Source organism: Periplaneta americana, chromosome 1 (assembly GCF_040183065.1).
Source record: "Periplaneta americana isolate PAMFEO1 chromosome 1, P.americana_PAMFEO1_priV1, whole genome shotgun sequence".
Taxonomy (NCBI): domain Eukaryota; kingdom Metazoa; phylum Arthropoda; class Insecta; order Blattodea; family Blattidae; genus Periplaneta; species Periplaneta americana.
In genome coordinates, this window is record NC_091117.1 from 138,493,231 (window position 1) to 138,517,387 (window position 24,157).

A 24,157-nucleotide genomic window follows, 5' to 3' on the forward strand; every position below is an offset into this window, starting at 1 on the left:
TGCAGCCACCAAATTACTCTTCAAGGAACGACAACTCTTATAAATTGAGGGAAAGAAGACAGAGGACGGACACTGGAAAGTTTTCTTTTCTCAATTTTTCTATCAGGGACTCGAATGCTTTACCTGCAGACTTACTAAAGGCTTTACCAATAACCAAAAATGTATTTAAAAATAGGCTTAAGGACTTTATTAATAGACGGTAGTATATTATACACACTATTTAAAGAGTGTAATTGATATTTTGTTATTTGAAGTGTTGTGTCAGTGAAGTGTGTTGTGTAAGTGAAATATGTTTCTGTCAGTGAAGCTTTATAGTTTATGGTGGCAGTGCAAAGTATTTGAACAGTGAAATGTTTTTGAAGTGTTAGTGAAATCAGGATAGAATCAGTGAAATGTATCGTAGTTCCAGTGCAGTGAGTGAGTTGTCAGCAAAATGAGTGTAGTGCTGAAAGGTACTTGTGCAGGTATGAACATATCATACTCATAATTTTAGTTCGAACTTAGGGTTAAGATACAAATTAGATTTACTTTAAATGTTATTTTAAGTGATCGTGCTTCATTTAATTTAGGATGCTCCCTATTATTATTATTATTATTATTATTATTATTATTATTATTATTATTATTATTGTTATTGTTGTTGTTGCTGTTGCTGTTGCTGTTGTTATTGTTATTGTTATTGTTATTGTTATTGTTATTGTTATTGTTATTGTTATTATTATTATTATTATTATTATTATTATTATTATTATTATTATTATTATTATTATTATTAATTGTATTTTGTATTCATTGTGTTTATTATTAATTGCCATTATTGAGTGTGAATAAACACATACATACATACATACATACATACATACATACATACATACATACATACATACATACATACATACATACATACATACATACATACATACATACATACATACATACATACATACATACATACACACACATACATACATACAAAATTACATTTTTAGTTGCCCTGTGAACTGTACTAAGATATTACTCCATGTTTATTGCATAGAAAAGGGAAGTTTTATATGAGACTATTAGCCCATTTTCTACACATTTGCAGATTTTGGGTTGTTGAAAGTCTTTGAGAAACCGAGTAATAATGTTCATTTAAGGACCTTGAACTGACAGCATATAATATCATTTAAAATAGTAAAATTATGTAATATCAATTTAAGAAGCGTCATGTTAGAAAGCATTTAAGAAAATTGTTTATAAATTCGCGTATTTTTATGTGCTGAATAGTAAGCAACACTCAAATAATGAGGTAGCCTACTTATATCTGCTTCTGTAATATATGGAAAAACGGTTAAAATAATAGATATAAAACATTATACAGTCTAGGTTTCAATAAATTGTATGAAAGTCGCTATTTGTTATACATACCTACAATGCTGTATATGTGTGTGAAAGTATGGCAGAAGGGGGAAGTCAGAAAAAATGGAGAGAAATAATTGGAGAGTAGGGGAAATGTGTGTGCGTGAGCGCGTGCGTGTGTGTGTGCGTCTAAACGTTCAATAGGTAATATCTAGATATGAGAAGAATTTGTAAGTCCGTGTATGAGACTAATATTTTCAGAATGGCCACTATGTCCTCATTAGCAAGGCAACTTTCACTGTCGCATATGAGCTGTCACAGCCTGATGATTGCAGGAAAGGCTGTAGATATGTTTTGTCAGCATGAACTTTTATCACAGCAGCAATAAATTCTGTGATAGCAGAGCAGTGAAGCATGGCTGCGTGCGTGTGTCTTCCTATGCGTACTATTCATCAGACTTGACCCAGGTAACAGTTGATGGAAATATGTAACTATTACACATTTTTATGTTAATAAATAAGAGCTGAAATTATGTAAGCTGGAAATCACAGACACGATCTGCATTTCACGTAGTACTGTAATGTAGGAATTACATAGTAAGAGCTTGACAGTTTATAATGCAGAATTATAATGCATATATTACTTATAAAAATTAGTGTTATTTAAGATGGGCTTGTAGGTGTTAACAGATTGTAATAGGGTGGCTAGATACAGCAGATATTGAAATTTTGAAAATATGTAATGTAGGACTAGGTAAAAGTATTAATTAATTTTGTTTCTCTGTAATTACAAAGCCTACGTTATTATTAGTGTATTGGCATATCAATATACAATTCAATATGAGTAATAGCCGAACGCACGTTAGCAATATGTTTTATTTATTATTAACATTAGGGCATATAAACAAGTTTAATTTTGTATTGAATTTAACTTAAATAGGCTATTACATTTCTGTAAAGTTCTAGACACTGGACAATTTGTAACATGTTGTACATATAGTTTGATTAACATTGCTGTTCCTATACAGTAAAACCCTGATTATCTGTCACCCTATTAACCGATTATCCGACTGTCTTTCTCGCTCGCAGAATAAAATAGGAAGTACTGTACATTATATTATTACGAGTGTTTTTTTTTTATAAAACTTTACCCTTACGCATCATGGCCGTACTGTCTAACTTCTATCCAAAGTATCTTCTACAAGCGTCAAAAGAAAGCATGTTGTACTACGGCAAAAGTGCAAGTAATTGAGCGGTTTGGGAAAAGAGAAAATGTGGTTCATTTCACATCACAATACGAGATAGGAATTACAACTGTACGCGATTTAGGCTAATGAAAAATAAAATATAAACTGTATAAAATTTGTAAATCTACAACATGAGACCTCTACTATTCCTATGTTTCCACAGACAGTCGTCATAAGGAGTTTTCTTAGCCATTAAAAACCCGTCGTTGAAAACCAGACTTTAGTACAATAAATAATGTTTTAATAACTGACTTATCGGAAAATCAAACATGAATTGTAAAAAAAAAAAAAAAAAAAAAAAAAAAAAAAAAAAAAAAAAAAAAAAAAAAAACAGACAAATTATTGAACTTCTGATCCACTACCTAGCGTATTAAAAGAAAAGACCATGGAGGAAATTATTATGTAGTTGGTTCATGAAAACTTTTTATGGTACGGATTATCCGATTTTTTCGATTAACCGTTCAGTCCAACCCCTTTATTACTACGGATAATAGAGGTTCTACTGTATTATAACTTACTTTAGTTGAAATATTACAAGATGTGTATATGATGGAGTTACATAAATTAATATACATTGTATTAGCCTACATATATATAACACAAATATTTACACAGATAATAATAAATTTTAACATTGTTGATCAAATAATCATGTTCATATTAACATATATTTATGGAAATGTCCTTATATGCACATTTTCCTATACTTGAAAATAAAATGGAAGTAAATTAAAATGTCATGTTGTTTTATAAATCTTATAAAAAGTCACCAATCTCAGTATTATACATCTATTCTTGATTATTGTAATAATTATTTTAAATCTTCTTGCGGCTTAATAGATTTTATACAGGGAATCTGACTTATGCCGTTCATTTTTGCTTAGGCAGCCCAAATAACAGTCGAGACATGTGGGAGGTATTTAATGGTTTCATAGGCGGAATCAGGACTGGATATAACGCTCACTGACATCACGTGAATGTTACGAATTTTAGTCTTCGTACGATAATTTTATATTAAACACGTGCTGTCAAACTTATGTTAATTATTTATTGTATTTTTCCTTTTACTCCAGTCTTTTATAAAGTCATTTGCTTTTCTTACAGTTCCTATAACATTTTTTTTTTTAATACGGAAGTTATATCCAACCAATCGTATTAATTTACTTCTTGTGTTTCATTCGGAATAAGTAACGTATCTTTAAAGAACAGAAGCGCAGAATTTTAATAAAAATTTATTAACTTATTTCAATATATTTTGAATATATCACACTTAGTGACACTATCACAGTCTACTGTGGCACTACCATGAGAACGTAAACAAAGAGAAAAGTCGGATGCAGACTTTGACAGATCATAATATGGTGTACCTAAGACATATGAGATTGATAACAACCAGCATGGAGTTGAACGTTGTCGACGTAGTTTGCGTGCTAGGACACCTAATATTTATCATTCAATTTTGCTTTTATGAGCTTCAGAGGTTCGAAACTTGAATGGTTACAGATGGTTGAATTAGAGTTTTTATAGCTACTGCTGTGGAACATTCTTATTCATATGACTGCGTATTTCCATTTCAAAGTAGTATTAATTATGATATTCTAGAATCATCTGGAATCGAAGTTCGAAATTAAAAAGTACGAAAGGAAGCACCGAATATCGAACCCTCTCAGGTAGTCGAAACATTCATGAGAACATATCACTCTAGCTAAGAGTACCCTCGAGAGATCCGCGTATTATAGTGTTTGTTTCTTTACTCAGACGCATTGTACAAATTAATATATGAATTAATCCATCGAACCTATGGCTATTTATTATTCTAGCTGTTTTCAATCGTTACTTGAACTAAAATACAAGCGCTGCGAGTTAGAGAATTAAAACGATGAAAAGTATTGTGTCCACCCCTAGTCGTGTTATGCGTGACGCCTAAAACAATTTATGAATGACTTGACACCCTGTATAAATCATTACATTCTATATGTACATTAATATTGAACGTACTTTGATAATAATTTATAGAATTATGCATTATTAAGAGATTTTGAAGTATGGTAATGTATGTTGAATCTTTCGTACACTACTTTTAACACTTGAATATAAATAATTGATTAAATGGCGATCTTACTCGTGTTAATTATGTAAGCATGTGCGGCTTACAGCTGTTTCGTGCTACTTGACACCGTCCTCAGAGCCTTCTGTGTCTAGGCGTCATCTAGCGTCGGCGCTAGCGAAGTTGAGATGACGCCGAGACACAGAAGGCTCTGAGGATGGTGTCAAGTAGCACCGAAACAGCTGTAAGTCGCACATGCTTACATAATTAACACGAGTAAGATCGTCATTTAATCAATTATTTACGGTAATGTGTTTCGTTTGTTCTGCATATTGTATTAATTTCTCAAATTAGAAAAAAGTATAGTATATATTCTTTGTCTTAAACTTCAGGTAGTCCCGCGCCGTGGCGTCGCGGTCTGAGGCATCCCGCCTAGGACTCGCGTTACGGAATGCGCACTGGTTCGAGTCCTCACGGGGGAAGAAATTTTCTCATGAAATTTCGGCCAGTGTATGGGACCGGTGCCCACCCAGCATCGTGATGCACTTGGGGAGCTACGATAGGTAGCGAAATCCGGTTGCGAATACCAGCTATAACGGCTGGGGGGATCATCGTGCTAACCACACGATACCTCCATTCTGGTTGGATGATCGTCCACCTCTGCTTCGGCATATGGGCGTGAGGCCAGCAGCCGGCTGGTCGATCTAGGCCCTTCACGGGCTGTAGCGCCACGGATTATTATTATTATTATTATTATTATTATTATTATTATTATTATTATTATTATTATTATTATTATTATTATTATTATTAAACTTCAGGTAATTCACATTATAATAACCATTTCATATTTCAGTTCACAAACTTACATTTTTGTGGAAGTCATGTGCAAAGTCAGCAAGTATTTATGAAATCAGAACTCTGAGCTACTATCAGTGTGATTTGTATTTTGATATATTTTATGTAGAACATGATTTGTATGTCATTTCTTAACCCTTAAGCAGTCGCGGTTAACTTAATATAAGAGTGACGCAGGTTGTTGTTGACACCCCAAATACAGAACTGTTAAAGCTAAGCTGCACGGAAAAAGTGCGGGTGTCTGGCGGTTCACTGCTAGCGTGGTGACGGGCGAGTTCGCATCCGTGTCTCCGGTACTTGTGCATACGAAGCAATCTGGCATGTGCACATTGTCCGCTACGCCACTTACTGTACATTATCTACGCAATTGTTTGTTAGTCTCAGTTGGAGAATATCTTAAATCACGAAGTGATTATTTTTCGCATAGCATATATATTATGATTACGATGTAAGATGTTAAGATGGCGCTTATTCTGTCGGATCCCGGCCACTTTGTCACTCATAACGAGTGCACCTCTGCATATGTGTGGACATTGTGCCACTGTCATACATTTATGACACAGTGCATGAGGGTAGGTCACTAGAGGGAACCCAAGAGTTGGAACAAACTGAGAGGATTCAATTTGACATCGGAATGGGAATCCGGTGTGGCTTAGTGGATAGAGTGTCGGCACATAGAGCTGAAAACCTGGTTCAAATCCCTGTGCCGGAGAGAATTTTTCTCTGTTCCACTCATCCATCATCATATGATGACGCAGAATTTCTGCACTGAAATATCATATGTACTTTGGTACATCGTAATAAAAATTATGGAATTTTAAGTATATATTTTCAGATGTAATGACTCATAAACCTAAATACCAATATAATAAATCAATAACTTTGGAGAAATAACCATATAAACACTGAAAGATATCAGTAAGTATAGCGTCTAAAATTATTTTTTATATATCGTCGGTCCAATGCCAAAACCACGAATGTGCAAAATCTTACTTTTGAGATAAACGCATTTTAATATTCAAAGTGCTTGGAAAAATCAGGTTTTATAGTTACACTTATGCTTTAACTGCCAAAATGTTTAACTAGTTATGCTATTTCTTAGGACATACAAATTACCTCATTTGTTTCATATGTTAAGGACATTTTAAGGGGTTAGGTACAGCTTGCAGCAGTAAAATTTTGGAAATATTCAACATTTTTTTCTTCCTCCATTACTGTGTCTTGTAAAATACTGAAAATTAGTATGTGTAAAACACTGTCCTTCTGCTATATGAAAAAAAATTTTTACGATTTAAAAAAATTATTTACACTTTTTTTTTTTTTTTTTTTTCAAAATTCAGTTCACTGTGCAGTGATGAAGCTTTTCCCACATAACTAAAAAACCATCCAACATTCTGTGATGAAATTTTTTGTGTGTATTTATGCATGTCATATCTACAATATGATGCAAGATCACTCCTCTACCTTCGATAGATTGTCTGATAAAAAATAAATGCATTAAAAAAATGGTCAAATATCAGTACAAAACAAAAAAAAAGTATATTATTTATTAAGGAATGCAGTTGGAGGAGCATGATATTGTAAACATGAGTTTCAGTAATGAAATAAAAGAGAGAGAATATGAAAAAGTTACCAAATTTATGAGTTATGAGGGAAACTCTTCATCACTGCACAGTAAACTGTCACCATTTTGAATTTTGAAAAAAAAAAAAATAATTTTTTTTAAATCGTAAAATATTTTTTTCATGAAGGACAGTGTTTCACACATACCAATTTTCATTATTGTACAAGATACAGTAATGGAGGAAAAAAATGTTGAATATTTCCAAAAATTTCACTGCTGTAAGCTGTACCTAACACCTTAAATAACTGTTCGTATTAGTTCTTCTTGGCATGGCAGAATTGCAGAATGTTTGAAGTGCTGTTTGCAGACTTAATAAACTAATTGTGAAATTAATGGTTTTCAAGTATTTTCAAGGATAATGGGAGGACTTATTTATTATTGCGAAATTAATTTTATAGAAATTTTTCTCTTAATTCTTACTTTCTAAAGAATTCTGTTATTGCTACATACACCGGAAAAATACTCTTTTATTCAAGAAAATATAAATAATTATTAAATGCGATAATATTTTTCTTGTAAAGAGACAAACTCATAGTATTGAAAATACCGAGAAATATGAAAGAACACAATCACTATTCATACTTAGAGCCCTCATCTGCATGAAGTTCAGGTAAGTCATCACGAATGTTTCTGTTGTATTTCAGTGAGTTGCAAGATCCATGTACTCCCTCGGTATAGGCAAGATCCTCACACATTATTTTGAGATCCTGGAATTTGGCTTCAGCAATGGACAGATCTGCACTGTAGACTTTTTGGAAGTGGACCCTCACTTGGCCTGCCTCCTGGTCTCTTCAGATTGACTTGATGAAAATCAGATCTGGATTTATCTTTAAAAAATATTTGTCTTGATTCCGTTGTTTCTGTTGTATTTCAATGAGTTGCAAGATCCATGTACTCCCTCGGTATAGGCAAGATCCTCACACATTATTTTGAGATCCTGGAATTTGGCTTCAGCAATGGACAGATCTGCACTGTAGACTTTTTGGAAGTGGACCCTCACTTGGCCTGCCTCCTGGTCTCTTCAGATTGACTTGATGAAAATCAGATCTGGATTTATCTTTAAAAAATATTTGTCTTGATTCCGTTGTTTCTGTTGTATTTCAGTGAGTTGCAAGATCCATGTACTCCCTCGGTATAGGCAAGATCCTCACACATTATTCTGAGATCCTGGAATTTGGCTTCAGCAATGGACAGATCTGCACTGTAGACTTTTTGGAAGTGGACCCTCACTTGGCCTGCCTCTTGGTCTGTTCAGATTGACTTGATGGAAATCAGATCTGGATTTATCTTTAAAAAATATTTGTCTTGATTCCGTTGTTTCTGTTGTATTTCAATGAGTTGCAAGATCCATGTACTCCCTCGGTATAGGCAAGATCCTCACACATTATTTTGAGATCCTGGAATTTGGCTTCAGCAATGGACAGATCTTTACTGTAGACTTTTTGGGAGTGGACCCTCACTTGGCCTGCCTCTTGGTCTGTTCAGATTGATTTGATGGAAATCAGATCTGGATTTATCTTTAAAAAATATTTGTCTTGGTTCCGTTCTTAGACACTGCAACCAACGAACATTTCTTCATGGAATGTTGTTTTAAAGTCTTTCTTACGAAAATGACTTTAAGCTATCAAAGTCATCATGAAGAAGAAGAAGAAACGGTGAAGTTTTCTTTTGGATAATACAAATAAGGTTTGCCCATCCTTTAGGACTAAACTGGAAATTGTTTGATTTCTTATCTATCTTGGAATGTATAGAATCACATTCAATTTCGATATATCCATCTGAAAAAATCTGTGATCTTTGGATTGTAAAGGAGAGTGCTAGTTCAGGAAAGAATGCACATACCAATGAAGACAGAATTATTTTGTTGTTTCCTATGACTGTTTGACATAATGAATACTAGGTGAAACATCGCATAGTTATAAAGACAGGGAAAAATTTCTACTGTCCCAATTTTACATTGAGTCTTATCCCAGATGTAACACTTTGTACCGTGATTTCCAAATTGTATATCCCCAGATTATAAACAGCCAATTTATGGAGGTAAAATATTGGATCTGTCTGTCACTTTGGTGTATTTAAGACTGTTCGTAGTTCAAAATTTAAGAACAATATTTCCGATCTTGACAAGATAATGCCTTGTATTCATCCCTAGCCTTTCATGCAGAGTTCCTTTTTCCATGTGAAACTTATAATCGACATTCATACATGTATTTTTAAGGGGACGCAGAGGTGAATATTTCAAAATTCACAAAATTTGTCCGATTTGTTTGAAATTGATCATGGATACTAAGTATGTTATTAGTAATGGACATACCAAGTTTCAACTTTCTAAATACAATAGTTCTGTAAATATTAATAATTTTATAAAACTTTATATCGTTTGATATAAAATGTTCCATGCACCATATTGTAAGAAATTTTCAATATTTCTTTTTATTTATATGTTCAGAGAAAGTATATAAGTAATGATAAGTATTAGTTTATTATGGGAATAATATAGTAATACAGTTATCTTGGTTTTAATTTCATACTTTTAAGGGCACAAAATCAAAAACTACATCGGAATATCAAAATAAAGATAATAAAAATGGAAAAAACCAAATTTTCATTTTTTCTTCAGTTTTGTTCGAAAATTTCACCTCTGCCTCCCCTTAAAAAGATAGAGTAACATAGTAATCATTGATAACCTGCCTGTATTTCTTAATACCAACGAAGGTCTAAATCACACATTTTGCACCTCTCCTTAACTCCATTTTGAGCCTTATTAGTCAAAGAGTAACATTGTAATCATTGATAACCTGCCTGTATTTCTTAATACCAACGAAGGTCTAAATCACACATTTTGCATCTCTCCTTAACTCCATTTTGAGCCTTATTAGTCAAACGACTTGTACTAAAATGAAAAACTAATGGTATATTTGTTGGAAATACGGTGCAACAATACTAATTACATAATTACGGAATCAACATAGCACCACACACATTGTTTCTGATATTAATAAAATGTAAAAATAAATAAATGAATGAATATGCTCCATTGTTACAAGTCCAATGCCAAAATCACGAATGTAGCACATTCGTTAATACTGTCCTACTAGTTTGTTGTGGTGTCCAGTGCCAAAATCACGAATGTGCCACATTCGCTGATTTGGCATTGTACATTTTAATCTGGAAGTACATAATTGTTTTAAGAATTGCGAATAACTCAGAATTGAATGATCATACACTTATGTGACTTTGGCATAAGAATCTACACACCATACAGACTCAGAAAGTGCACTTAGGTGAAAATGCGAAATTTTGCACATTCGTGGTTTTGGCATTGGACCGACGATATGAGGCATGTAGTTGCAAAATCAGATAAATCACTTTTTTTTCGAAATGAATTAATGTTATACCTATTTCATATCTTCATAAAAGAATACCAAGAAAAATATTGTGAACATGTATGTACAAAGAATGCCAGAATACCGTATTCCTAAAAAGATTCTAGAATACAAACCCAAATGCAAGAGAGACAGAGGAAGGCCTACGAAGAGATGGAGAGATCAATTTCTTTGAGAGGACGGAACAGGTCGAAAGGCCTAATCCCTGTGGATGATGATGATGATTGATGATGATGATGATCTTCATATGATTCTACAACTGCTATAGACCTGTTATGCTCCAAAGCCAGATACATCACATGGATCTGTATGATGGAAAATAGTATCAGTTGCAAATCCTTGGTTCCTTGCAAACGTTTTTTCTTCATACTGAAAAATTATGTTCTAGTGATGTATCTTATTTTGCAACTAAACGCCTCATATTACATTATTTTATTTGAATTTTCAATAAGAAAAGAGGATGATTACTGTATATTTTAGAAGAACTTACAAAAAGAAAGCTAATCATTGCTGTTCCCAGCCTATATAGACAAAGATGGAGAAAACATTTTAAAAGCATGGTGTGTGAATAAGCTTCAGGGCTTCTACTGCGTTGTTTTGGTGTTATTGGGTGATGTTTCGACCGCTGTGTTGGGTGACGTTTCGACCGCTGTGTTGTGAGCAGTTGTTGGATAAGATGGCTCTGAAGATGGCCACAACACAGCGGTCGAAACGTCAGCCAATAACACCAAGACAATGAGGTAGAAGCCCTGAAGCTTATCCACACACCATTTACACCAGCCGCGGAAGCCTATGCGAACATTTTAAAAGCATCCCTGACTTTAAATGGTTCAAAGTATGGCCTTGAAATGATGACATGAATCTATTACAATTGCAGTGGATCACTAGACTGTGTTTGATCTGGATGAAACAGTGCAAAATCTCAACAGGATTAAAAAGTATCTGCTATTAAGAAAATGTATTTTATATATATAATATATTAGTGTTGAGATACATTATGTAATAGTAATTGTATAAACTGCGTCCACCACTTTGTAGTAATGGTCAGCATGTCTGACTGACAAAGAAGGCTCACCAAGTGATAATGGATTTTCACAACGATTTTTCTCCAATATGTTCCATTTGAAATAAGAAACCTCCATATAAATTTCTACATCCAGAGAAAGTCTAGTTTTCGACATATAATTTTTTTCTAATTCTTCAATCTAGAGCTACAACAGCTAATGCAAACAGTGCTATGTGCAAGACATATCAGGCAATAAATCTCATTTAGCTGCATACCGCACTGTCAAAATCTCCTTAAGTCATGTAAGTTACGAAAATAACATAACAGATATATAATATTCATGAAATTGACTATAGAATAGTCTATGAAGGAATGATAAGGAAATGTAAGCTTATCTAAAATCACTCACTGTAGTGATCACAGTAACAGAAATCGTTGTAAAAATGGTCAAAACACAGTGGAACTTTGCACCACGAACATTTCAGAAAAATAAGTTTTTGACAGTCAGCTTTAGACCAGTTCTGTACATCAACGTGAAAAATAATTCTACAGGACTGACGAATTTATCAGGTTTGTTGTCAAGGTACCACAGGCTTCATTCCAGCCGTATTTGAACTTATTTACATATCTAGAAGATGTAAACTGTTTATGTGTTAAGGACAGCAATTTTATCACATTATCTCTCTGATGCAATGTAATATTCATGCCAAGTAACAAAACACTATAAGATAACTTCCGAATGAAATTTTTCTAAGGCCTTGAGCCATAAACGTCAATCAGAGCTGTATGCTTTGAAATTGTTAACACTTTCACCGTTTTACCTTCTGAAGTTATATTTTCTATAGCCTGTATATCTCGGTAACGGATCCACGAGTCTACCAAAAGAATGCTGTGAGCACAGACAGATGGAAAGTATCCTTCTTGAAACAACTTGAAGGGTGAGTTTTCTTAAGCTTCCCTGATTTTGAGGAAAATGCATAACCATTTGAGGCATTAAACATTTTGTTCTTCACAATGGCAATGGAGATATAAGACTTACAGGAGTATCAAGCGATCATTTTGAAAAATCATATCTCGAAGGCTAGGTCTTCTCCAAATGTAGAAATTTATATGGAGATTTCTTACTACAAAGGGAACATATGGGGAAAATATCGTTGCGAAAATCCATTATCACTTGGTGAGCTTTTCTTGTGAGAAACTAGTGGGCCCGGAATCGAATCCTAGTTGGGAAAAGTTGCTTGGTTGAGATTTTTTTGCCGAATTTTCCCTTGACCCATTAAGAGCAAATGCTATGTAACTTTTGGTGTGGAACCCTGGGCTCATTTCATTGACATTATTGTTTTTTTGTTTTTGCTCAAATACCTTAAATAGCATTATTTTAGTTTATTTGCTTTTCTTGTGAACTGTATTCATTTATACAAATCTAGCTTTCAAGTAAAGCTCCCTGTGAAGCAGACTTGAATAATTTTAAGGGGAAAATTGTTCTGGCCCCGGGTATCAATCCTGGGACCTCTGGCTGAACGCACCAGTGCTCTTACCAACTGAGCTACCCAGGAACTTCGCCCGACATCATCTCAACTCTTCCCTTTATGTCCACATAACTCGAGTGGGCTGACAAGACACCGGAAGCCCACATCAAGTGCACACACATCGATATCCGGCCCCGGAACAGTTCTTCCCTTAAAATTATTCAAGTCTGCTTCACAGGGAGTTTTACCTGAAGGCTAGATTTGTATAATACAGTATATTCGTTACTGTAGGTACGTTAACAGAAAAAAAACTACAATTCAAGTCACACAGAGTTTGTGTGCACTCAATGTGGGTTTCTGGCATCTTGTCAGCCCACTCGAATTATGTGGACATAAGGGAAAGAGTTGAGATGGTTTCGGGTGAAGTTCCTGGGTAGCTCAGTTGCTAAGAGCGCTGGTGCATTCAGCCAGAGGTCCCGGGACCGATGCCTAGCCCCAGAACAATTTTTCTCTTAATATTATTGTATTCATTTAATGAAACTGAGGGAATGTACGAACAATGCTCTCCATTCTACTTATTCTTCACCATATGGTAATGCAGAATTCCTGCATGGAAATACAGGGTTTACCAGGCAAATGGGCGATTTTAAAGTATGTGCTACAGAAATATTATAGGTGATAGAAGGTGCTGTTATCTGTTGTTATATTGCCGAAACTATGCCATTTACGCAGCGTTACATGATCAGTTGTCATGAAACAATGGAATGGTGCACGGCGTGCAATCAAAGTGTTTTCAGGAACAATGACAATTACGAGGCAGCTGACAGTTCTTCTTCCACCTGGTGGCTTTCTCTTCATAGCAGATCTGTGCCTCGAAATTTGTAATCCATAATTTTATCACATGTGCGCTAGGCACAGGATCATGATGTTCGATATTGAAATGTGTACGAAAATCTCGCCTAGCAGCCTTGTAACTGTCATTGTTTTTAATGCTGTGCACCATTCTGTTGTTCCATTATGACTGATCATGTAACACTGCGTAAATAGCATAGTTTCGGCAATATAACAACAGATAACAACACCTTCTGTCGCCTACAATATTTCTGTATCACGTACTTTAAAATCGCCTGTTTCCCTGGCGAACCTGTATATTACTTCAGTACATTATAGTAATAAAATGCTCTTAAAGTTAATTTAGGTGTTAATGTTGGCTGCTTGGTTGCTAATGCATGGCTTGTTGGACAATTTCCATTTGCCATCTTGCATTCCAGTAGCGTGAAGTTAAATCTAATGTATTCCCAAGGGCATTGCACTGTAGAAGGTGACTTCTGTCCGTCACAGAATTTGATTCAGTGCAGATCACACAATTTGGAGAGCTGCATATATTCAGTCGGTGCAGATGGGCAGCCAAGCAATCATGTCCTACGTACAGTCTGAGGAGGGCGACGCTTTTATTCAAGGAGCATCAGAAATCAACCATTTATCTTCCAGTATACAGTTCCACTGTTTAGTTGCACTTTTGCTGAGAATTTGTTCTTGCATATTCTGATAAATTGTTTTTTCTATAATTAGTTTTGTTGAATGGAATAATGATTTGTTATGGTTAGCCTGCAGGATTGTTGTGCCTTTTTTGGCAAAAAAGTCTGCCTTTTCATTGCAATGTGAGAGAATCCATTCAAAGATTTTTTTTTTCCTGAAGAGTCTGTAGATGTTTGAAGAGTAATGGATTTTAGAAACTCGACTACTTGTGGGATTGCTAGTGACTATTGCTTGTATTAACAGATTTAGAATCACTTATGATAACAGTTTTGCTGAAGGAAGTAAAATGGTGAAATAGTTGTTTTAAAGCAGAATTGATAGCCTCCAGTTCTCCATTAAAATGGGTTGAATTTATGCCAAGAGGTAAGTATGAAGAAAACAATTTGCTATAAATTCTTGCACCCGCTGAGGAGTTGTTTTTCATGAGAGACCCATCAGTGTACTGCCCGTGTCTCACTTCCTGAGCCGAGGACTCCCTAGTGCTTATAGCCACGCCTCTTAGTTCTGCTCGACCATCACAGTAGCTGCAGCGTGCAGCATGGCAGCATATTACATGTTCTGAAAACATTATCTTATGCTATTGCAAGGGTCTTTACTGTTTATAAATCGTGGTTACCACTATCGCTATTATCTCTGATGGCGATTTTCGAAAATGTACACACTAGGCCACTCTTCGTTCAGTCTGGACAACTGCTGAATTACCATAGAGTAGCGTTTCTCAAAGTATGTTGCCGGGGTTCCGTGAGAACTATATGATTTTAAATTTTATTTTATACTTTTTTACTTGGTTATTTAATGACACTGTATCAACTACTAGGTTATTTTGCATCGATGGGATTGGTGATAGCGAAATGGTATTTGGCGAGATGAGGCCGGGGATTCGCCATAGATTACCTGACATTCGCCTTACGGTTGGGGAAAACGTCGGAAAAATCCAACCAGATAATCAGCCCAAGCGGGAATCGAACCCGCGCCCGAGCGCAACTCTGGATCGGTAGACAAGCACCTTAGCGGACTGAGCTGCGCCAGTGGCTATTTTATACTTAGCAGATACTATAAAAATATATAAATGTTACGAAAATATGATTCAATATGATGATGATGATGATGATGATGATGATGATGATGATGACTGGATTCTCTGCGTATGTGTTCACTAAAACAAAATACCGAAAAGACAAAATACAGAAGTAGAAATAAGACTACAACTTTCCACATAAAACCAGATTGCGGGCTTAAAAAGCAAATATATTCGTTCCACTGAACAGAATTATTGAGATACTAGCTTTCACTTGTCTATTAATTATTAAATACTAATAAAATACTACAAGGATTCTGCAGTTACACTTTAGATTAAAAAGGATTCCGCAGTGGAAATGTCTAAGAAATACTGCCATAGAGGAAAGAGTTTATGGATGTGTACACACGACAACTGTGATCGAGATTAGATCGATAATCTCGAGTAGAAACTGTAGTCTACCACTGATATTAGTGTTTAGTTACAGGAATACATGAGAAGGACATATTTGTTTTGTGAGGAGACAGCCTATAAATTCGCTTGTCCATGGCTGTTCTTGCTCCATAGCTGATGAAAGGAATCCTGAAAAGTCCGATGTGTTGAACATAGGTTAGTAGGCTACTAACTGCACATGGGGTACACAGGAGCTCCCCTCTCCTTCTCTGCATTTCGCCCAGCAAAGAAACAACTCAGGAAGTGAGACATGGGCAGTAAATATGTATCCATTCTGTTTCTGAATATCTTATATGAATAGTTTCCAGTGCTATTTGTTTCAATATATTTTCATTTGTTTCTTGTTTCTTTGTTGCTTCTGTTAATTCAATGTTGAATTGAATGTGCACCTTATTAATAGGGTAAGATGGGGCAGGTAGTTTTTCCATGTCTTCTATATTTAAGTCATATGTCATATGTAGTTGTTGGACTTTCTGTATAAATCCTTGTTGTGTTAATGGTCATTATTGGCAAATCTCCACTGTTATGATGTTATCTACTGACTCTAATATGTGTAAATCTCCCAAGGAATTTTAAACTATCTGCTAAGATAATGCACACACTTCAAAAGAGTTTGTTAAGAAGATTCTAATTATTTTTACACTTACTTCTTTGAAGTCTCGAATTGAAACTATCAATATATGTAAGACATTTCTAACTGTGTATTTATTTTAATAAATACTTATAAGCACTAGGCTGTGTACTATAAGATAAATGACTAGTTTATTAATCTTTCGTACTAAAATTTCAGATTCAAGTTCTGATGAGTTATTTGTTGTTGGCAGATAGTTGTCCATAGCTCTATTGGCTGTCTTACAAAGAATGCATACAGCTGAATCCAAAATACCATTTTCGCACAAATGTTAAACAGATAATCTTGAAGATCTCTTTGTAACTTCGATTTTCCAGATAGGCAGCTAGGTAGATTTCTAATATGTAACAATATGTAACTATAAGGACGAAATACAGACTTCTTTGACAGTGTTTTAGCTTTGCTTGAGAGATTTCGTGTTATCTTTGCTTGTAGATCGGATCCTAAGTACAGCAGAGCTATGGATAGGCGGCAGGCTCTTGTGAAGCTGAATCTGATCTCTGCAGTTGACCAGAACATGGGTATTGGACGGAATCAAGGCCTTCCCTGGAATATTCCTTCAGAGTTCAACTACTTCCTCGAGATGACCTCCAAACCTCGAATAAGCGGCCCAAACCGACAGAATGCTGTCATTATTGGCCGTCGTACATGGGAAACGATGGAAGCTGTGGTGTCAAAACCTCACCCTGGTGCACTGAATATTGTCTTAAGCCGGTTCAAACCACCAGAACCTCTTGCATACCCCAACACTATCGTGTGTGCCTCGTTGGAACACGCATTGAAGAAGCTGTCCACAGATCCAAGGTACAGGGATCTGATTGATACAGTTTGGGTATTGGGAGGGGCAGAGGTCTATAAGGAGGCACTCAAATCCCCATCTTTTCATCGACTCTATCTGTCAAGGATTCGTGCTGTGTATCCTTGTGATGTATTTTTTCCAGAAGAGTTTGATGAAGATTTGTTTGTGAGGATCAGTGATGATAAGATTGGAGACAACAGAGTTCCACGAGGTATTCAGAAAGACGAGACAACTGGGGTTAAGTTTGAGGTCTGTGTTTATGAGAGAAGAGACCTGGGAGAAGGAGAACTTGGTCTGGATGTTGTGCAATAGTAGATTTACCAGATTTTTATTAAATACACATAGTTCTCATTTTGTTGGGACAGTTTGCATTCCCCGTCATTCCACTTCATATAACTTAAGACATATATATATATATATATATACATAATTCAGTTTATTTTTGTTTATCCATTTTCGCCTTGAAGTGTTTTATATTATTTTTATTGTAAGAATGGATTTCGTATCCAAAAAAAAAAAAAAAAAAAAAAAAAAGAGATACGTACTATAGAATATATTTTAGGCTCTTGCTAATGTATCAGTGATAATTGAAGTGTCGGCAGGAACAACATTGTAAGTTACAACATTTTCATTCGGCGTGTTTCCGTGTAATAATGTTGTATGTCATGTTACCTTGCTATACTCTTTGGCTTGCAACTGTCCATCAATGCAGTACGTGAAATTTGTCCACTCAAAAGTTTGCTACCATATAAGAACAACGTTGTACGTGTACACATTTTTGCAGCTCCTGTAAATTTTAGTAAATGTAACTTATAACGTTGTTCCAGCCGACGCTTCAATTAATAAAATATATTCACATTTTCTGACCTTCTTGCTAATATTAATTTAAATCTTAATTTTGTACGGAATTTTAATGTATTAGCTTTATACATCTCATAAGTAACTTAACATACGTTTTCTTAGTGCAAGTATCATTTCAAAAGTTAAACAATATGAAAACTTGACTAAGTAATAAATAAACAAATCTCTGGCTAATATTGTTAGTTTTTGTAATCCAAAAGGGTTATTAGAATGCAGTCCTTATTCGTAATCTGACATGAAACAGAACTAAACGTAAGTATTCTTGGAATTTTAACAAGACAAAATTTGTGGTATTGTTGAGAACTGCTCTTCTTATAGCAAAATTTTTGTATCTATAAAATTTTGTAAAGATGATTTGATATAAGAATAAAATTTCTTTTATGAAGCATAGTTATATGTTAATGAAATAGTAAGTTTTTTGCTTATGCAGTCTCATGAGGCAGCATATGATTAATATTCACTAGAGTAAGTGCTGATGCCTCCCTCTTAAACATATTTGCTTGTTGAATCCATTCATACTGATTGAAAAACTACAGAACTGCAGTTATAGTGTTCAAGAAAATTGGGAAATAGTGGTGCAAGATGTTTATATTTTGTGCTGTATTATACAGTAGATGTAGAAACATCTAACATTTTGTAATTGCATATCAGTTTCATCATCAGAGAAAGCAAGGAAAGGAGAACCTATTAATCTGAACCAGTGATCTAGATCATCGGCCTATCACGCAGGTGATTCAGGTTCGAGTCACAGTTAGAAATGTGTTCTGCCATTGAAAAATCCACTTGCAGATAAGGTGACACTTGTGAAAAAGTGACACTTGCAGACAAGGTTGCAATTGGGTTTTCTCGGAGTTCTCCACATTACATGAACATTATTCCATGTGATCTCCATTCCATTATCATTCTACAACATTCTAAGAATACGTGGAATTCCCTGCTTCGAAATCTGTATACTCAGCAAGCCTTAACTTAGTCAGGTTGGGAATGTGCCTAACTGGAGATCAGTGTAACAGTTAGATGGACGTAGCACAATAATTGTTTCACCCCCTTCAGAATAACCCAACACATAGCTTCTTCTCTCCTTGACTTTTCTGATGATGATGATGATGATGATGATGATGATGATGAGGACGACGACGAGGACAAGGACGACGACTATGACAATGATGATATATAACTCCGAAATGCTACCATGTAAGTAATAAGGACACAGGACTGCTGACAATCGCAGAAGCAATAGGATGATGCAAGCAGGAAGGAGCGGTCAAGGACTGAAGGACAGGAAGGAGGGAACAAAGAAGAAGAATGTTCTGAGTCGACAAGGAGGGGAAGTAAAGAAGAATTGTGTGGGTCAACAACTTGTGAGGGGAGGAAAGGAGGAAATAAGGGACAGCAAAACTACAGCCTACGAAGTTAGTGCTAAAGGGGAGTGGCAAAAGACATAGAAACATTAAGTGTACAATCAATAATAGGGACTAACAAAAAGTAATCGGAGGATAAAGTGAATAAGTGAATTAGTGACTAGGGAAGTAATTGATGGTAAGAGAGGTTACAAGAGGAAATTGAAAGTGTTTGTAAATAGGAGGTGGAAGTGAAAGGTTACTAATATAAGAAGTGCTTGGTAGGTTGCACAATTTATCTGTACGTGGCCTTATGATTGACAGGCCAACACATAGGCCTAACAGGTTTCAGTGTGCAACAATAAATTGATATGCTCACCCGCTCACATGTATATACTGAAACTGATTAATATGTTCTGACAATTCTAAACTCTGCAAATCTGGCTTTCAGGTAGAAGCTTCCTGTGAACCAGGCTTGAATAATTAGAAGGGAAAAATTGTTCCAGGGCCGGGTATCGATCCCGGGACTCTTTGCTTAGCGCATAAATGCTCTACCGACTGAACTACTCCAGGAACCATACACGACACCGTTACAATTCTTCTCTTTATATCCACACACTCAAATAGGCTGACAAGACGCCAGAACCCAACTTTGAGTGCACACAATTCTGTGTGTCTTAAATTGTGGCTTTCTGTTAACATACCTACAGTAACGAATATATTATGCAAATCTGGCTTTCAGGTAGAAGCTCCCTGTGAAGCAGGCTTGAATAATTTCAAGGAAAAAATTGTTCCATGGCCGGGTGTCGATCCTGGGACCCTTCACTTAGCGCACAAATGCTCTACCGACTGAGCTACCCCAGGAACCATACACAACACCGCCACTATTCATACCCGGCCCTGGAACAATTTTTCCCTTGAAATTATTCGATTCTAAACTCTGTTTATTACTAATTGGGAAGAGTAAACGAATTACTAATCATTGTTACGGGTGTTCACTTCCATTCGAATTTTCGCCAGGCAAAAAAATTGAACTCAGCATTGTTGCAGGTGTTAAGTTTCATTGGTAAAGTCATCAAAGACTTCGTTATAAATGAAAAATGCGTTTTGAAGAGACTTTCTGGAGGCATAAAATTTATTTTTTTAATTCCAAAATTTCGCGACACATTCCATGTGGCTGTGCAACACACTGGTTGGGAACCTCTGAGTTAAACTACATAAATTTACACTACCAGTGGTATTACATGATAGATAAAATAGAAAATCGATCATTTTGGACTTACGAAGTTTTTCCTCTGTGCTCTTCAATTGTTAGTACAGAATGAGTATTTTTATTTATATCCTACTACGAAGAGAGTTCATTGATTGACATAGCCACAGTTACATACCAGTAATGTTTTGTTTACATCCTGCAATGAAGATAGTTCATTGATTTACACGAACAACATCATGTAATGTTTTGTTTATATCCTATGTCGAAGAGTATTGCCACTGCCTGGATGTTCGACAATCCCGAGCACTCCGATGTTGCCACGTTTTTAAACTTTAAACCCAATTTTCTAATTGCAAAATGTATTTTAGGTTTCCTAAAGTGTACCTTATCGTCCCTTTCAATCTATAGAATCTGTATGTACCAAGATGAATACACATAAAATATCCTAAATTAATATTGTAAAAGATAATGTGTCCATTAGAAGTATTCACACTGAGTGAACAGTCCGTTTCTTGTAGCAAAAAATATTATACCTGCAGAAATTAATTTAAAAATGTGCAAACAATCTCACAACAGTTATATGAACTACGCCAATTTCTATAAGTGTGTTGATATACTTAAAAAGGATTGAGCGAATGTTATGGATGAGGAATACTCAGGAAGACTCAACACCAATGCTTGAAGATAAAATTTATTGGATGATCTGGAAAGAAAGGAGGTAACTCTTCAGCATATTGCATTAAAGTGTGGGAAGTGTGCATTCAGTTATTTATATCAGTCTGAACTAACATAAAACTTTATAAATATATATATATATATATATATATATATATATATATATATATTGTGAGGACTGTCTATTTGCTTATCTAAGTACAAAGTAGTGTTAGGTACAATAGTACATTTATTAAGAGATAAACGTTTTTGGCATTATGATGCCATCTCCATATACTTAATTACACACAAAAAATTTGATCATGCTAAATACATGGTTTGTTCTGAATCAATAAGTAATGCAGAAAATGTACAATATGATTTGAAATAAATGTAAATTGTTCAATGTTAAAATTATAAAAACGTGACTAGTAGCATTATGATGCCAAATTCAAATCTAATCAATCTTCTTAATGTATCCAGCTGTTTGCTGACAACATAAAGTCCATTATAGTCCACTGTAGTCTATTCAGTTGTTGTTTTTCACGAGAAATGAGGGGTATTTTGATCGGTGTTCAATATAGATGCCTGTTGCTAGTAGCCAGAGGTGGGGTGTAGTCAATATATACTGCAGGGCTGTGTCTTCTGCAACTGGTACTGATGATTTTAATTTACTTCTTTTGTGGTTTACTGATGGACAGTATACAAGAATGTGTTCCAGATCTTCATCTTGATTATTACACCACAGACAAGTAGGATTATCAGAAATGTGAAATCGGTGTAGGTACAATTGAGTGACAATGTGACCTGTTCTGGCTCTTGTTAAAAATTTTTGAACATGTCTGGGCAAGTTTTTGTACATTTCCAGGTCATTTGGTTTCTTTTGTACAGACTGTAAAATTTTTCCTTTGTCAGAAGAGAGCCAATTGTTGTAAAATGAGACTTTACTGAAGCAAAAGCATTGGATAGAGATATCACTTGAAGAGGTTTTGGTTGCAAATATGTTGCCTGTTTTGCAATATTATCGACTTTCTCGTTTCCAGGTATACCACAATGACTAGGTATCCATTGAAATGTTATTTCCTTTTGGAGTTCTTTTAGTTTACTTAGTTGTTTCTGAATTGGAATAATTCTATGTGCATATAGGTTTGGTACATATTTCATTATATTAAATATTTTTCAAATTCAAATCTATAATTACACACAATATTGATCTTACAAATGCATGGTTTGTTTGAAAGCAATAAGTGTTAAGTGTAAAATATATACCGGTAATATTAATAGAGTTAAATATTAAATGTTCAATGTTAAAATTATAAAACGTGAATACTGGCTTGATATGTAGTAAAGATGTTATACAATTCTCCTGACGGAAGGTTTGTCATGCTTTGAGAGTCAGAATGGCCGAGTTTTACTGTAACACGAGTTAAATAACTAAATCAGATAAGAGTTTTAGTCTGTCTCGATTTTTTTAAAGGATGTATTGAAATAATTAACTTACGTGATGATGGTGGTTACGAAAGTTGGAAATGTACTGCGTGGCTGCTCGGCAATAACTGATTCTCAGGTCGTGTTCACATAGTATGTATAATGCTAATGTACATCAAAAGACACCGATGATGTGGAGGGGGGTGTATGTGTGGATGTGAATCTCAGGGACTGTGTATATTGACACAGTCGCATTGTTTACATGTAGAATACGTCTGTTCGCTGAAATAGAATGAGACTACAGCATTCATTTCACAAGATTTTATTTATCACTGACAAACTTTACCTTGGCTAAAATAGGTCTATAATATAAATAAAAAATGAAAGACATACAGTTAATGTTTAAACATGAACCTGAGGCTATTGTAGAGTGGCACTCATAACCAAACTCCTTCATTTCGAAGATTTTCTCGAACTGCCTATCTGCTAACTAATGTGTGATCAAATGATCATGTATTAAAATGCTATCCATTGCTCTGTCCCCTCTCCTAGAGTCCCTCAACCCATTCAGCAATGTTGACCAAGCTGATGATTTCGAACTAAAAGGGTCTGGGACAACGTTCTGATTATTGTAAGCCTCGCCACCATCGTCCATGGGAGTGTCTCTTGCCCATGTTTATCTTACGATATTTCCTTCTTAACTGCTGACACTCTGTTGGGGTAAGTGACGCCTTGTTCTGTTCTTGCTGATCTGTTCTTTTCATTTTCATGCATTCGCGATATGCCTGAGTCGTATTTTCGCTTCATATGCCTCGACATTTCACTAAAACTAACTCTTCAGCACAACTATTTCAAAATTATTTTCATTCACACTTTAGAAATTGATATTCTAGCAGAACTTGTAATTCTGAATCACATGACAACAAAATGAATACTGTACTATGTGTCGTTCTCAAGTTAAGCCATTTACTGATGAATGACACAATGTTTTCTCTTTTTATACAATCGCTATCCACCACTCCTATGGTGATAACTCATCACTTGGATTGTGCATGTCAGAAACGTTCGTTCCTACATTCTAAAATGCAGTTTGGTTTATTTGGATATCCCTTAGTTATCTCACAGTAGGGGTTTCTGATCTCGTCTAATTTCGTGACATACACTGAGTGAATTTGGCTCCCTATACAGTGTAGAAAAAGACATATTGTATGTAAAAAATTCAAATCTCAACCACCTATAACCAG

At 35.1% G+C, this 24,157-nt stretch overlaps 2 protein-coding genes across 4 annotated transcripts in view; one reads left to right on the top strand and one right to left on the bottom strand.

The window, feature by feature from the left end:
• Nucleotides 1-24,157, bottom strand: part of DZIP1 (DAZ interacting zinc finger protein 1) — a 108,137-nt gene that overhangs the window by 63,200 nt on the left and 20,780 nt on the right. The window lies entirely within an intron of this gene.
• LOC138701326 (dihydrofolate reductase-like) lies at nucleotides 1,619-18,663 on the top strand. Of its 3 annotated transcripts, none has more exons than XM_069828094.1 (2): nucleotides 1,619-1,808; nucleotides 17,054-18,663. In XM_069828094.1, the coding sequence occupies exon 2, from the start codon at nucleotides 17,079-17,081 to the stop codon at nucleotides 17,727-17,729; it is 651 nt and encodes a 216-aa protein (XP_069684195.1). In that variant the 5' UTR covers nucleotides 1,619-1,808; nucleotides 17,054-17,078; the 3' UTR covers nucleotides 17,730-18,663. The 3 variants fall into 3 exon arrangements, with proteins under 3 accessions (XP_069684195.1, XP_069684203.1, XP_069684213.1); XM_069828102.1 differs by lacking the exon at nucleotides 1,619-1,808 and adding an exon at nucleotides 12,299-12,446; XM_069828112.1 differs by lacking the exon at nucleotides 1,619-1,808 and adding an exon at nucleotides 16,022-16,143.